Raw genomic sequence first — 15,446 nt, 5'->3', positions numbered from 1 at the left:
ACTGTAGCCTTTTGGTGGGCACATATTGGATTTCGGTGACAAAAGACTTTCATCTGTTACCCAATGTAACATTTTTCCGCACAAAAGTGGCGGTATTAGAAGACTTAATACAAGTTGGCATTTTTTTCTGACATTGTTTGGTCCTCAATGTTTTTGTGCAAAAATATAGCACTTCCAAAGGTGGGTATTTGTTTTACTTTTTTTGGTAGGTTATTTACTTCTTTAATCAATCATCTGATACAACTTGTACTAACAGTCTTTTGATGGCGACAGTTTGACCCAGCGACGGATCATTTGTGAGGCCTCCTGCCGGTCAGATTAGTGTCGATGGCTTCTTTGCTAATGACATCATCACAAAGCTCCCCCTAGAGGCTCAGCACACGTCCACCTGTCACTCATGTCGCCATCGTGAAGACGAGCTGAACACAGCGCGGACAGGTGAGAGACATTAGCTTTAGCATCTGTTCAGAATGGTCATTTTGGATCATATTTGTGTTGACTGGTAGAAATACATGCCGCATCGTAAAAATAGTGCCTGATAGCTACTACATATACCAGAATGTGTAGCATAGTCTTAGTACCAGTAGTGAAATGAAAGTGACTCAAATTAGCACAAGTGGAAGTAGATGTAGCTAAGAAGTACTTATACACGTAGCATAATACTAAAGTAGCAGTAGTAGCATTAGTACTTATAACATTTTGTGTAGCATAGTAGCATTGTTTTAGTTGTACCAAAACAATACATTTGACATAGCATTTCCAATATTATTTAGATGTAGCATAGTAGTGGAACCAGGAGAGAGATGTGTAGCATAGTACAAGTATCTGTAGTAATATGTGTAGCGCCGTATTCGTTGTACCCGTGATAATAGATATAGCATAGTAGCAGCACAGTTAGTTTAAAAGCAGCTGCTCAATATGCTAGCTGTGCTAAATGCTAACACTTTCATCCTAACTTGTTATTGTTGTTGGCCTGTTAGCATAGCAAAATAATGACGTTTTTTCCTTTTTAATCAAATGCTACCCGATAGAACTTTTGACGTTCGCTCAGCAGCAGCTGCTCTAGCAGGCTAATCCAATCACAGCTAACGTTTAGCGCTAATTGACTGACCTCAATCACTGATTGGCAGATTGGTCGCCATGCCAACAGTCAAGGGCAGGAAGAGGAAGTCTAAGAAGGAAGTCATCGATGGTGATGGCGAAGGTGAGTCTGTTATGACTACTATGTTACATGTAATAGCACTGGTACTACTAGTACACACGTTACTGCCATCATGTGTGCTACAAGGTCAAAAGAAATTCATTTAAGTGACATCTTCAGTCCTGTATGACATCACCGGCTTGTTTGTTTCTCAAGTGGTCTGCGTGGAAGTAGAGAATGAGGGATTGACCAATCAAAACAGAGAAGCAGCAACGCCGGACTTCCTCGATCCAGCGGCGCCACAGAAGAAGAAGAAAAAGAAGAGGACGCAGACGATTGGTTAGCCTGTTAGCTTTTAGGTGATACACTTTGGGGGTATGACTTTATGGCAATTTTGTCCACAAATATAGATTTGTAGACTAAATGTAATATTTTGGGTGGGATAATTAAGCTGTACAGTCGCGTTTTAGGCTAAATAAAACTACCACGTTTTGTGGTTAAGTCAAGCATTTTTTTTTTTTTAAATTCTTGGAAGACTTTTTAAAATTAATGCTCAACACGTCTGTAGCTAGGCCAATTTTGACCACATTACTGGCGAAATTTATTTTTTGGTGGCAATTATTCGTGTGAGTCACCAACTATATAATTTTCGCCTATTTTTGTGGCCAAATATAGCATTTTTGTCATCTTCTATTACAGTTCAAGTGTGTATGTTATTTCCTTTTCAGATCAGCAGGTGGAGCATGTCGACACGCCCAATGGGAACACGGCCGAAGCCGATGTGGTGGATGAGGAGGAAGCTGCGGTCGCTGCGACCAGACGAACCAAAAAGAAGAGGTCAGCGTTGCGCTCAACTCATTTATTGAGTTATTTATATATAAAATCATGATTGTTGGATCGTCGTCTTGCGCAGGAAGACCAAATCAACGGAGCATCGCAGCAATGACATTGGAGCCGAAGATGACGACATTGTGGCGGACGCCCCCTCGCCCATTCCCCAGCATTCCTTGTTCTCCGCCCCCCAGGGAAATAGTCAACACGTCGGCAGAGTCTTTGTGGAGAGGAATAGTAAGTAAAAAAAAACTTGAACAGAGCGTAGCGTTCGCAATGCGAGCTCGTGGGAACTTTGACGTCCATTTCATATGAATACATTTGTTGTTAAAAAGTCTGCATGTGTGTGCGCGTAGGACGTTTCCAGGCAGAGCGAGTAGAGCAGTTGCGACATCTCGACCAGGTGGACGACTACTTGGAGCCCAGACAAATGATGTGGACCACGAGAGACATAGCCATCAAGGTCCACAGCAGCTTCAGGTATGTGTGTCATGTCAAGGAGTCGTTTAATTTTGTTGTGTCATCGAGTCGTATTATTGCATCACGTTATTGAATCGTGTCATTGACATATCGTTAAGTCGTATCAATGAGTTGGGTCATTGGGTCGTTTCATTGAGCCATGTCATTTAGTTGTCTCACTGAGTCATGTCATTGAGTCGTGTTACTGAGTCATATCCTTGAGTCATTGTCATTGAGTTTTTTTATTGAGTCAAGATATTGAGTCAAATCATTGTGGACTGTCATTGAGTCATTTCATTGAGTTGTGTTTTTTAGACGGGTCAGCGAGTCGGATCATTGAGTCATATTGAGTCGAGTCATTGAGTCGTATTACTGAGTCATATCCTTGAGTCATTGTCATTGAGTTGTTTTATTGAGTCAAGTTATTGAGTCAAATCATTGTGGACTGTCATTGAGTCATTTGATTGAGTTATGTTTTTTTAGACGGGTCAGCAAGTCGGATCATTGAGTCATGTTGAGTCGAGTCATTGAGTCTTATCATTGAGTCAAGTCATTGAGTCAAGTCATTGAGTTGTCTCACTGAGCCGTATATTTGAGTCGTACCATTTTAGTTATCATTGAGTCGTGTCATTACATGATTATTTTTTCAGCGCGTGGTATGATCGAGTTGTGTCATTGAGTCAAGTTGTTCAGTTACTACAGCATATCATGTTATTGAATCATGTCATTGAGTCGCATCATTGAATGATATCATCAAGTTGTGCCGTTTCATTGAATGTTATCACTCTTTTGTATCATTGTGAGGTATCATTGCTTCGGACGTGTCCAATGGTAGCACGATTTCTATCACAGTGGTGCGATTGCAGGGTTCTGGGCCTGTTCTGCCATGGCTTCTTATCAGGGTACGCGGTGTGGAACGTGAGCGTGGTGTACGTGCTGGCAGGGGAGCACATGTCCACGCTGGCCAACCTCCTGAAGCAGTATCACTCGTTGGCCTACAGCGCGCAGTCACTGCTCTACCTGCTGCTCGCCATCAGCACCGTGTCCGCCTTCGACCGGTACGTTTGCCACTTTCTGTTTGCTGTCAAAAGCGCGCTTTTTTCATTTGGGATTTTTTTTTTTGACGGCATGCAGCGTCAACCTCGCCAAGGCCTCCATGGCTCTGAGGGGCTTCATCACGTTGGATCCCGCTGCTCTCGCCTCCTTCTGTAAGTCAAACGCTTCAGTTGCACAGAGTTCAAACTTTTTTTTTTTTTTTTTACATAGCATAATAATTGCAATTTTTGTGTTGTAATGATTTACTTGTATTTTCTCCAGAATGTCTTTTATTAATACGGATCAAGGATTCCAGAGATGAATTGGCATGTTTCAAGCATTTTTTGGAGTAACATTTGTAAATTTTAGCCTTTTTGTGCTGAAAAAAAACTTTTTGTACGTTTGTGGGTGAATTTACCATTATGAGGCAAAGAATAGCATAATAATGCATTTACAGTCGACCCCCGCATCCGAGCAATTTAATGCCTGTAGTCACCTATTTGTAGAATATTAAAAATATGTAATTTTTTAAATTGTATAAAGGGGAAGTCAACCCAAAAATATCTCATGTTGCCTTTATGAGAGCATTATATGGACTTTGAAATGTATAAACAATGTTTTTGCATATGGAACTACGTTTCCTGGCTAAATATGTTTTTTTTGTCTGTTAGGAGTGAGATCACCAATTCTTTTTTGTCTTTTCAGTGTACTTCATTGCGTTGATCCTGTCCCTCAGTCAGCAGATGACCAGCGATCGCATCCACCTCTACCCCACCGCCAACGAGACTCTGTGGTGAGAACTGTAAAATAGCCTTGTGAAATATGTTACGAATGATCCAATATAATAATAATAATAATAATCTTCCTCCAGGCCTCCTGGTTCTGAGGAGCAAATCTTGCGACCGTGGATCGTGGTCAACCTGGTGGTGGCGCTGCTGGTGGGCCTGGCTTGGGCCGTCATCTCCACACGGCCGGATATTGACTACACAGAAGGTACAGTCAAGTGCGCATTTTTTTTTTGGTCGCATTGTATACCAAATAGAGTTATTTGGGTTTGAAGTATCCCTTTTGGGCCGAATTGCAGGGCTTGTACTTTGAAGAACTTTGACCTCATCAACAATATAATTATTTTTTGCGAATAATCATAGTTGTTTTTCTTCTTTGCAGAGTTCTTGATGTCCATGGAAGTTGAGAGCTATCCCAGAGGCGATGACAACTTGGACATCCAACCCTAAAACTTTGTATGAATCCCTATTCCCAGTATTTATATTACAAATATTTTTTGTACACGAATTTTGCATTTTTTTTTGTCTTTTGTGGTTTTGTGATTTTAAGAAATAAAGTAGCATTATACAACTAAATTGTTATGCCATGCCATGTTTTTGCATCTTTTAAGCACGGGGTGGCGCTGCTGCCCTATATATCCAATAAACGATTACTGTTCACATTGTTGGTATTTTAAGTTGTTCTTTTAAATGACTCAATTTGACTTAAAACTGCCAATTATATTTTATGTATAATTTTGACACATTTTAAATTAGAAATGTAATTCGTAATAAGATTTGAATTTTTTGGTGGTATAGTATTACAATTTTCAATGATCATATTTGTGAAGACGTTGAAATGCTGTAAATGTAGAAAACGCACGAAACTAAAAAAAAATGAATGAATTCTTACAAGTGGGCGTTATAAACTGATGCGTTTGTGACTGTGATGTAGAACTCGGTGACAGTTGAGTTACAATTACAAAATCTCAAAAAAAGAAGAAGGAATAACATGAAACAGCAAAATAATTTACCCCCAATCATTTACACCGTATTGGATTGTCATTATTTTCACAAATCAACATTTTTTTTTCTCCTTAAATGCCGCCCGTCCCCGTTTTCAAAAGCGCTGCCCCCTTGACAGTAGCACTATATCCAAGGTTACGTGAAAGCATCGTCACGCTGAGCTCGCGCTGTGGCGGCAAGTCAGTCAAACATGTAAAGATGGCGGAGCTTCAGATGCTTCTCGAGGAGGAGATACCAGCTGGGAGGAGGACACTCCTGGACAGTTTCCCCAACCTGGAGCGGGTCGCCGAGTACTGCGAGACCAATTATGTCCAGGTAGGCCCTTCCCGGGGAAGTGGACCTTCATGCACTGGCGTTTTGTGTGCAGGTGGGCGTACCACCGGCCGGGACCGAGTTTACACTGAACCCCCGTTTTTCGCTCACGCAACAGCTGAAAATCAGCGCTATAGTAAGACCATAAAATCTATTTAGCTTTAAACAACTTATGAAAACACAATTAAATTTGGTAAAACAGTTATATCTGTGTACCGTGGTAACTAAACAGTTGTGTCATAGTCAATTATTTTTATTATTTATTATTATTTTTGGGACTTATGAGCAATAACTTGACCTAGCAGAAGTGCTGCTCTAATATGCCATTTTTCCCGCAGTAGCAAACATGAACCAACACTTGAAATGATAATCACATTAAAATTACTCTAATCATCAGTTTGCAGAAGCAACATTTCCTAAAAAAAAATTCGACCACAAAAAAAAAAAACTCCACAACATATTTTCAATAATTTTAATATTTTTTACACCCCTTTTTACATCCCGTTTTCATGGACAATGTGTATTGAATGTTTAGCAGTGGTTTTTTGTTCCGCTCTGTATTTCAATAGGCGTCATTCATGCTCCGATTTTCGCTATTCCTGGATTGGTTCAGCCCCTAGTCCCCCCCGCGAATAGCAGGGCTCAACTATATTTTGAACTTTGGTGATGCATTTTATTCGGGTTGAAATGACCCTCGGCAGTTTGACAAGCTGTCATTTTTAGGAAATATTGTTACATTGCTTCTCTAATTAGCGTTGCAGTGGACTTGAGCATCCATTTTTCAATTTCTCCATACCGTCGTTTACACTTGACATGAATCTTTTTTAGTAGTATTCCAGTAATAGAGGCCTCCCCCCATTCTAGAAATCTGTGTGTGTGTGTGTGTGTGTGTGTGCGCGCATGTGTGTTAGTGCGTGTGCATGTGTATCTGTGTGTGTGTGTCACAGTGCATTTCTTGTCAACCTCTGGCATGAATGAGTTTGCGCTGACCTACATTGCATTCGTCCTGCCTACACTCACACTAACACACACACATTATACACACATTAACAGACACACGTTACACACGTCCTTTGCATGTCCGCCCAATCTTATACAAAATAAATGTAGTCGCTCAGATTGTATGCTACTATGTCTCTTGTGCTAGCCCCGAGCTCACAAACGCATTGTGCTCGTCACTTGGATTCAAACGACGATTGAATTGTTAAAGAGCAAGCCATTTTCAACACTTAAGATTGGTCTATAATTTATTTTAAAAAAAAAAGAAATCACTTGTGTTAACAGACCAATCGTATAGATTTGTGAAAAAAATTGAAATTTTGCACATGCATTGAAATGATGCGTGACTTACTTCCTGTGTGCATACTGCCCAGGCGTCAGACAAGCATGGCGCCCTGGAGGAGACCAAGAGCTACACCACGCAGTCTGTGGCCAGCGTGGCCTACCTCGTCAACACTCTGGCCAACAACATGCTGCAGATGCTCGACATCCAGACGTCTCAGCTGCGGTGCATGGAGAGCTCCGTCAACCACATCGCTCAGGTCGGCCATCGTGACCAGACAACACAATGTCTTCATTAAAAATCCAAGGGGCCGACAATTTTTATGAATAAGGCCGGAGGGTCGAGACTGGAACGATACAGAGATCGCGAAGGGAAGTATGAAAGGAGGAAAGACAAGACAGGACAGGAGGATTAAATTATTAAATGAAGTGAAGGAATGAAGGATGGAAGGTGCTGTTGTGTTTTCACGACTAGCTTTCATGTCGCATTTTTTGTGTGCCATTTATTAAACGAGCAAAATATTCGATTTTAGTGAGAACAAATGTGTTTGCTTTTTTTTAACAGCTTAATTTACTGTTGCTCAAACGGACTCTTTCTTTTCACTTGTTATGCATTCATGTAAATGAATGCTGACAGTAGATAAGCTCATCTTGGTGCGTGCCGGCGTCACTGCCGGCGCACAACTCTCGCCTACACAACAGCTGCCACCCTCTACACACACACACACACACAGCGATGCTTCTGACAATCCTGAAAGAAGAGCGACAGCGTCTCATTTTTGTGCGTTTCACAGCAAAGTGATTATGAAGGCTGGATGGATGTGAAACGCAGCATTGTACGACATTTAAAAAGCACACGTGTGTGTGTATGGTCCATTCTTTAAAACAAAACTTTGGACACACAATATTTGGTTCACAAAATTGCCACAAAAGGGAGACTTGTCAACGAAAGTCAAGCTTGATCTTGTTTTTGTGCTGCAGACGGTGGACATCCACAAGGAGAAGGTGGCGAGGCGGGAGATCGGCGTGCTTACCACCAATAAGAACGCCACCCGCGCCCACAAGATCGTGGCGCCGGCCAATCCCGAGAGGCCGCTGCGCTACGTGCGCAAGCCGCTGGACTTCGGCGCACTGGACGACATCGGGCACGGCGTCAAGGTGCGACCGCCGTTGTCGCCTGACTTCCTTTTTACCCGCGTCGTCACGCTGAACACTTCCTCCTTGTCTGTTTTTATTTTTTTGGGCCTGGCTTTCGTTGACGTGTGAAGTGGTTGCTGAGGCTGAAGGTAAGTCAAAAGCACCAGTGATGCACCAAATGGTCTCAAAATAGGGTTTTAAAAGTGGGACAGGGTTTCAAACTAACATAAATATAAATTCACAACGGAAAGAAGAAGAAAATTACATCAGGACTGATCAAGGACATTGTACGTTCCACCTTCATGTTATGACATCATCACATGTTCTGACACCATGAAGACTGATGAGTGATGTTTCAACAGGTGAACGGGCAGGAGAACGTGGGGGGGCCCAGGTACAGCCCCCCCAGCCAGAAACCTCCCAGCCCCCCCAGGGCGGGACGCAGCATCTTTGGGTATGTGACGCCATCTTAAATCAACTTGAAATATGGTCGCTCCAGAGTTATTTATAGTTTGGGAATTTTAATTATAGTTGGTTTTTCTTTCTTTTTTTTTTTATTTAGTTATAATTTGTTTTCAGGGTGGGATTATTGTTGTTCATTAGTTTTAGTTAGTTTTACTTATTAAAATAACCTTGGTTTGCTCCCCTTCTTTGTGTACAGTTCTTAGAATTATATGACAATGCAACGTACACACACACACACACATATACACGTTTATAGTGCAACCGTGGACTTTGATATCTGGTTATTTTTAAATGGGGAAAAAATGTTAGAACAAAATTTACTTAAAAGTCCTTTTCCTTTTTTTTTAAATGAAAAGTAGATACTGGCATCCTTGCGTGATCTCACACACACTCTCACACATACACACACACGCACCCCCCCCAAACACACACACACACCCCCACACACGCGCACACACGCACACACCCACGCACACACGCGCACAAACACTCAAGGCATGGTTAAGGTTACAAGCCAGGGTTTAAGTTTTAAACAAGGGTTAGGGGTTTATAATATGGTTTCAAACCTATGTTAATATTTGTAACTAAACAAATGCGTGGCTGTGCATCCTGAGGCCAGATGATTACACATTTCACTCGGCACACAAGCGATGACATCACACACACTCACACAGTCGCACACACACACACAACATTGGGAGGAATGACATCATGCGTTATGAAAGCTTGTTTTTCCTTCTCTCCCTCCTGCGGCATGTAGGTCACCCACATGAAGTTCCTCTCACTTGGTAGTCTTTTCTCATTAAATCTTTTTTTCCTTTTTTAAAAAAAATTTTTTTATACTTCACGCTCGACCAAACTTGTTTTATTTTTAAATTAGAATGAAGTGCAATATGTCGTTTTATTGTTGCACACTTCAACTCACATTCTTGTTTTGGCGTTTTTTTTTTAATAAGAACATAAATATGAACACAATATATAATTAACAGGTAATCAGTCGTTTTTAAGCCTGGGTTGAGGCTTCAAATTGGGGTTTAGTGTCTGTAAACGACAGCGTGTCCTTTGTAGTCCCAACATAACCTGCATGTCCAGGAAGAGCTCCCCCTACAGGACCCTGGAGCCAGTACGGCCTCCGGTGGTCCCCAACCACTACGCTTGCAGCCCCACCAGCAGAAACCAAAATGACAACGACATGGCTGTTCACAGCCACCGCCCACGCACGTACAGGTCAGCCTTGACCACATGGCCGCCGACACCTGGGAGTCTCTCATCTGCTTTTTTAGCCAATCTGAGCAACGCTTGGCCCCGCCCCCTTCCTGAGCTGCCAACCAATCCACGTCTCACTTTTCTTTGCCGCTTCGTCCGCTTGTTGCTAACATTTTTCTCTGTCTCTGTCAGTCCTGTGCGTATGCGTCTTTCTCATATTTGAGAAATATTTTATTTCTGTTTTAATTACTATCGGTTTTGTCTATTTTAAAGCGGCAGTAGCGGAGGGAGTCGGAGCAGCAGCAGAGAGAACAGCGGCAGCGGGACCACCGGTGTGCCCATTCCTGTGGCAACACCATCCCCGCCCGCCATATTCCCAGGTACCACGAAAGTAATTTGTAATTGAAGCCCCCCGAAAAAGGTTTATACAGCTCAGTTAGTCGCAGTAATATTGGTCATTCTTCACAGAGGATAAAGAATACATGTCTGTAACTATTTTTTATCTTAGTTTTAAAAAAGAAATTAGATGATTTTTACTGTTTTTTTTTAGTTATCAATTTTTTTTTCAACAATGCCCAGTTTTAGTTTGTTTTTTATTGTACCACTGTAATTGCCTTTATATGCCACCAGAGGGCACCGAGGTACTATTTTTCTATTTGACATGGCGTTGGTGCCATCTTTTTACAGCTTAGAGTTTCGGAAAAAGCACACAAATAGAAATTGGGACAACCGACACTCATTTCGCCCGCCCGGTTGTGATAAAAGTGTACCAAAAAAAAAAAAACTAAGAAAAGGCAAAAGAGTCTCTCCTTTTCTCACAAAATCTTCCTGATGTTCTCCCTGAAGTTTCCCCGAGCACCAAACACACTAGCTCGTCTTCGAGCGCCCCCAACTCTTCTCCGACCTCCTCTTCCTCCTTCTCGTCCTCCTCCTCCTCTTCCACCACCCTCACCCTGCCGCCGCCCTTGCCGAATGCCCCGCCGTCCCCTTTGTCCAAGCCCAGCGAGGTCCCCGGCACCGCATGCGTCCTCCCTCCACCACCTCCCTCCCCCAAATCCTCGCCACACAAGGAAGGTAAGTTTTCTACTTCCTGTCTGGTTTACAAATATCATTCCACATTTCTCATCAACATATCGCACATTTTTCACAAATACCATTCCACATCATTCCATTTCTTTCTATATCATCACAAAATCATTCCATGTCCCGTATTTTTTTCCTTCCACATTTATTCACTCACATGCAGTTTGACCCAAAACTGAAATGTTTAGCTGATTAAGTGAGTCATAACTTATTTTTTTGCATTAGGTGGAGTGGTGCCTCAGTTCTTCAGCATGAATCGCCCTCAGCCCCGCCAGCAGACGCCGCAGGTGGGCGGCTCCCTCCCCTACCGCCGCCCGCCCTCTGTCACTGGACAGCCAATCAGCACGCAGAGCCACCAGGTCAACGGTGGGCCCGACTACAACGGCCAAAGCCCGGGTACGTGCTGGGAAAATAAGGTTACGGCTCGGCAAGTGCATCACTTTTTTTTTTTTTTTCAGCCTCTCCGCCGCCGTCTCTCCTCCAGTTCACTCCTCAGCTCCCCCTCATGGGCTTTGTGGCTCGCCTTCAGGAATCTAGTGAGTACACATCACACGTCTTCCTCATCGTCCAAAGACATGTTAGCTAACCGACCTGTCCGTCATTTGTCTTCCAGTCTCGGACGTGGTGACGCCCCAGCGGCCGGCTCCCGAGGAGACGGCGCCCGCCACAGCCCCTCAGGACGACGCCACGCAGGCTGGAGAAGAGGACTCGGCGGAGGTCGAGTACAACGACCCATATGCGGAGGAAGATCCCCCCTGGGCGCCCAGGAATTACCTGGAGAAAGGTTATTATGGGTTAGCTTAGCATTTTATATGCACGTAAGAAGACCAGCAGGCATGTACTTCACGGCAATAACATGTAAATACAGTGACAAAACATCATTACCTTTTAGTCAAATATACAGGCTTTGATGCTGAAATTTAGCGAATGAACTAAAAGACTAAATTATGCTATGTCGCCCCCTCGCCCCAGTGGTGGCCATCTACGACTACACGGCCGACAAGGAGGACGAGCTATCTTTCCAGGAGGGCGCCATCATCTACGTGCTGAAGAAGAACGAGGACGGCTGGTTCGAGGGCGTCATGAACGCCACAACTGGACTCTTCCCCGGGAACTACGTGGAGTCCATCATGCACTACGCGGACTGACCTTTTATTTTTTTTTTCTTACCCACAAGCCCTTGCACTTACAGTGACGCCGCCTTCGAGCCTTGTGTTGTTGGTGTTGTGAAGTGGACCCCGGTGGACATTTTGTCCACTCTTCAAGTTTACAGTGTGTTTGCGTGCATGTGTAACGTGTTTACATTTATATACATAAAGTATATACAAGTTATATTTTATATGTGCTTTACTCTTAGCTTTTAAGCCTTACTGGCCCTTTAAATGGTGAGTTTGTACTTTGTGTGAATGAGGTTATTTGTCCTAAAAGAAATTACACTAACATCAAGTCTCAATATTTTTTTTCTTTTAATAGAATGAGGCTTTTTAATTACCATCCTTAAATTACACAAAGTAATTTAAAATCATTGTCTTAAAAGAAGAAACAAATATTAAACATAAGACAAGATGAACTCAATACCTAAAAAATTCTGTTTGAAATGTGCAAAATAAAATATATATATATATATTTTTTTGTTCTAAATACTTGTTCTATGCATCTTTTAATGAAAATGTGCTTCATACAAATCCTAATCAACAAATAAAATGGCTGTCTTCACTGTCAAGCTGGTTATCTCATTTAAAGTTCTTTGTCTTGTATTTTAGGTTCAAATTCGCTGTAATAAATGAGAATTGATAACTCGGTCAACGAGCGAAGCTTTTGTTTTGGCAGTACAGCTGAACTACACTACCCGATATGCACATTTGAAAGCGGAAAGCCATTTTTTAAACTCACTTCTTAACTACAATTCCCATGTACCACCTTTTCTATAAAGTGACAAATCACCACGCTGAGACAAAACTCCCAAGATGCACCTCTCGAAATGGTCACTCGTGATTGGCCACCGCATTTAAACGACACCTTCCATGATGCACCTCTCGGGAAACGGTCAAATCCCTGTTTGAAAGTGCAACCTCGCCGGGTTTTCCGTTTTCTTTCGTTCGAAATAAGGCGGCTGCTAGCCGGGAATAGTTCATGTTTATGGCTTAGTAATAGACTCGTGTGGCTTCTGAGTCCTCCGGAACGGGAAAGCGACAACGGCGTCTCTTTTATTTTCCTCATGACTTCGTTTCCTGTCAGTTAGCCACGTTAAGCTAACTCGTTGCTACCCAGCGAGGTCGCCTCCTCCAGGACGAGCCTCCAGCACCACTTGCAGACTTTCGGGGCAAGGATGCCAAACGTTCGCTCAAATCTGTTTTAGCGAGTCCCCGAAGACGGAGAGCACCATGACGCTGGCGCCGAAGGAGCTGACCAACCTGCTGGGCATCATCTCGGAGGAGGCTTGCACCAACACGTTCGAGACGCTCTCCACGCACTTCCACCACTACTTCGGCAAGGCGGAACACTTCCGCGCGGGCTCGGTGCTCGTCATGCTCCTGCAGCAGCCCGACCTGCTGCCCAGCTCGCCACAGCGGCTCACCGCGCTCTACCTTCTCTGGGAGATGTATCGCACCGAGCCGCTGGCCGCCAACCCCTTCGCCGCCGTGTTCGCACACCTGCTCAACCCTGAGCCCGAGAAGCTGCTCTCAGGTGAAAATAAGTCTACAATTAAAAAAAAATAATGCAAACTTTGTTGAAATTGTAATAAATGCATAAATTAGTTTTAAAACACTTTATTTGAAAAACAAAACTATGTTTTACTGTTTGCATGCATCTACACTGATGCTGATTTAAGATCTCCAAATTATTAGGAACAGGGCTGCTGCTGTCAATCAAGTGTCAGAATTCCTTCTGCTGTATTGGATTTTATGGAGTGGCCAGCTGGGGCGTGGTTTTAACGGCAAATGTGGCGTTTCTGTGCATCCAGGCTTCCTGCCGCCCATCACGCAGCCCGAGAAGTTCTTCCTGTCGCAGCTAATGTTGGCGCCGCCCCGAGATTTATTCAAGAAGACGCCGAGACAGGTGTCTTGCATGGACGTCAGCGGCATGCCGCAGTCCATCGACATCAGCGGCCTGCAGCTTGCCCTCGCCGGTATAGAAAGCTTACACACCCCTTTTCAAATGCCAAAATAAGACGAAGATAAATCCTTTCTTTATACTATTAATGTGACCTCTAACTTATGTACGACTTGTGTGTTTTTATTGGTGCAGAGCGTCAGTCGGAGTTGCCTACGCAGAGCAAAGCCAGCTTTCCCAGCGTTCTCAACGACCCCGACCCAGACTCGTCCAACTCGGGATTCGACAGCTCCGTGGCCAATCAGATCATCGAGTCACTGGTCACCGGGCCGCGCCCGCCACTGGAGAGTCAGTATACTCGCACAGACAGCCATTCCCTGCACCGCGTACACAGCTTCCATCATTTACGCAAATTCTACTTCAAGTTAAGGTGAGTCAAGTCTGAGACTCTGGAGTGTGTCGGTCCTTTCTCAGGTCACTTCCGCCCCGAGCTGATCCGTCCTCCTCCCCCTCTGCACTCATGTGAGGACGAGCTGGCGTGGCTCAACCCGACCGAGCCGGACCACCGCGTGCACTGGGACCGCTCCATGTGTGTTAAGAACAGCACCGGCCTGGAGATCAAACGCGTCATGGCCAAGGCCTTCAAGAGCCCGCTATCCGCACAGCAGCAGTCACAGGTAACAAAAAAAAAAGGGAGGGGATAACATTACTATTTGATAATCGTAGATCAATATTTATCAGCACAGTGACAATGTTCCATGCTTGCATATCTATGATGATGATGACCACGCCCATGTCCCCCAACCTCATTAGTTGCTGGCGGAGCTGGAGAAGGACCCCAAGCTGGTGTACCACATCGGGCTGACCCCCGCCAAGCTTCCCGACCTGGTGGAGAACAACCCGCTGGTGGCCATCGAGATGCTGCTCAAGCTCATGCAGAGTAGTCAGATTACAGAGTACTTCTCCGTATTGGTCAACATGGACATGTCGCTGCACTCCATGGAGGTTGTCAACAGGTGAGCATAAAAGACGCCACCTACCGATGTTAGTTTAGGCGATGCACGTCAACGAGGACACAATGAGAACGACAAAGTGTTGAAATGGACCTCAAGTGTTTTGACTGAACTCATCACATGTGCATGCGTCAGGTTGACCACGGCTGTGGACTTGCCTCCAGAGTTCATCCACCTTTACATCTCCAACTGCATCTCCACCTGTGCGCAGATCAAAGACAAGTACATGCAGGTAAGGACGCATGTTTTGCCCACTCTTCTGTCGAAGAGGCGTGACTGACTCGGCTGCTGCTGTCGTTGTCGTCCAGAACCGTTTGGTGCGTCTGGTGTGCGTGTTCCTTCAGTCTCTGATCCGTAACAAGATCATCAACGTTCAAGACCTGTTCATTGAGGTTCAGTCCTTCTGCATCGAGTTCAGTCGTATACGCGAGGCGGCCGGACTCTTTCGACTCCTCAAGAGTCTGGACACCGGCGACGGCGGACCCCCCGATGCTAAGACTTCCAAATAACGTCAACAGCCACTACAAAATACTGTAAATAGTTTCGGCGCGAGATTATGAAAATAAAATCATTTTTTCGGGAACTCTGAAATTGTCCTACATTTGATTCCTTATCCTTCCCCACTCAGCATCAGATCAC

General features: G+C 44.1%; 3 protein-coding genes across 10 annotated transcripts; all 3 read left to right on the top strand.

Moving 5' to 3' along the window:
- The first annotated feature begins 288 nt into the window (after positions 1-288).
- Positions 289-4,827, top strand: tmem237a (transmembrane protein 237a). 2 transcript variants are annotated; one of them, XR_015846503.1, is made up of 11 exons: positions 289-438; positions 1,131-1,204; positions 1,358-1,480; positions 1,870-1,978; positions 2,055-2,209; positions 2,329-2,452; positions 3,333-3,489; positions 3,566-3,639; positions 4,172-4,259; positions 4,338-4,459; positions 4,634-4,827. XR_015846503.1 is itself a non-coding variant. In XM_088315317.1 (11 exons), the coding sequence occupies exons 2-11, from the start codon at positions 1,141-1,143 to the stop codon at positions 4,699-4,701; spliced, it is 1,119 nt and encodes a 372-aa protein (XP_088171443.1). In that variant the 5' UTR covers positions 289-438; positions 1,131-1,140; the 3' UTR covers positions 4,702-4,827. The 2 variants fall into 2 exon arrangements, 1 of the variants encoding a protein (XP_088171443.1); XM_088315317.1 differs by having other exon boundaries at positions 3,298-3,489.
- A 584-nt stretch (positions 4,828-5,411) lies between these two features.
- Positions 5,412-12,546, top strand: LOC148323681 (abl interactor 2-like). Of its 7 annotated transcripts, none has more exons than XM_088315689.1 (12): positions 5,412-5,571; positions 6,942-7,109; positions 7,831-8,007; positions 8,118-8,135; positions 8,349-8,440; positions 9,544-9,678; positions 9,931-10,037; positions 10,504-10,731; positions 10,966-11,136; positions 11,199-11,276; positions 11,354-11,524; positions 11,713-12,546. In XM_088315689.1, the coding sequence occupies exons 1-12, from the start codon at positions 5,455-5,457 to the stop codon at positions 11,886-11,888; spliced, it is 1,638 nt and encodes a 545-aa protein (XP_088171815.1). In that variant the 5' UTR covers positions 5,412-5,454; the 3' UTR covers positions 11,889-12,546. The 7 variants fall into 7 exon arrangements, with proteins under 7 accessions (XP_088171815.1, XP_088171814.1, XP_088171816.1 ...); XM_088315688.1 differs by having other exon boundaries at positions 9,520-9,678; XM_088315691.1 differs by having other exon boundaries at positions 5,564-5,704; positions 9,520-9,678.
- A 184-nt stretch (positions 12,547-12,730) lies between these two features.
- Positions 12,731-15,398, top strand: cnot11 (CCR4-NOT transcription complex, subunit 11). The gene is made up of 7 exons (XM_088315208.1): positions 12,731-13,428; positions 13,706-13,870; positions 13,990-14,142; positions 14,269-14,471; positions 14,608-14,810; positions 14,943-15,039; positions 15,116-15,398. Exons 1-7 carry the CDS (start codon positions 13,125-13,127, stop codon positions 15,314-15,316), a joined length of 1,326 nt encoding a protein of 441 aa, XP_088171334.1. The 5' UTR covers positions 12,731-13,124; the 3' UTR covers positions 15,317-15,398.
- The last annotated feature ends 48 nt before the right edge of the window (positions 15,399-15,446 follow it).

Source organism: Idiotropiscis lumnitzeri, chromosome 14 (assembly GCF_059441095.1).
Source record: "Idiotropiscis lumnitzeri isolate Australia: NSW breed Sydney's pygmy pipehorse chromosome 14, RoL_Ilum_1.0, whole genome shotgun sequence".
Taxonomy (NCBI): Eukaryota; Metazoa; Chordata; class Actinopteri; order Syngnathiformes; family Syngnathidae; genus Idiotropiscis; species Idiotropiscis lumnitzeri.
The sequence above is the reverse complement of the archived record's forward strand: the minus strand, read 5'-3'. Positions and strand labels throughout refer to the sequence as shown.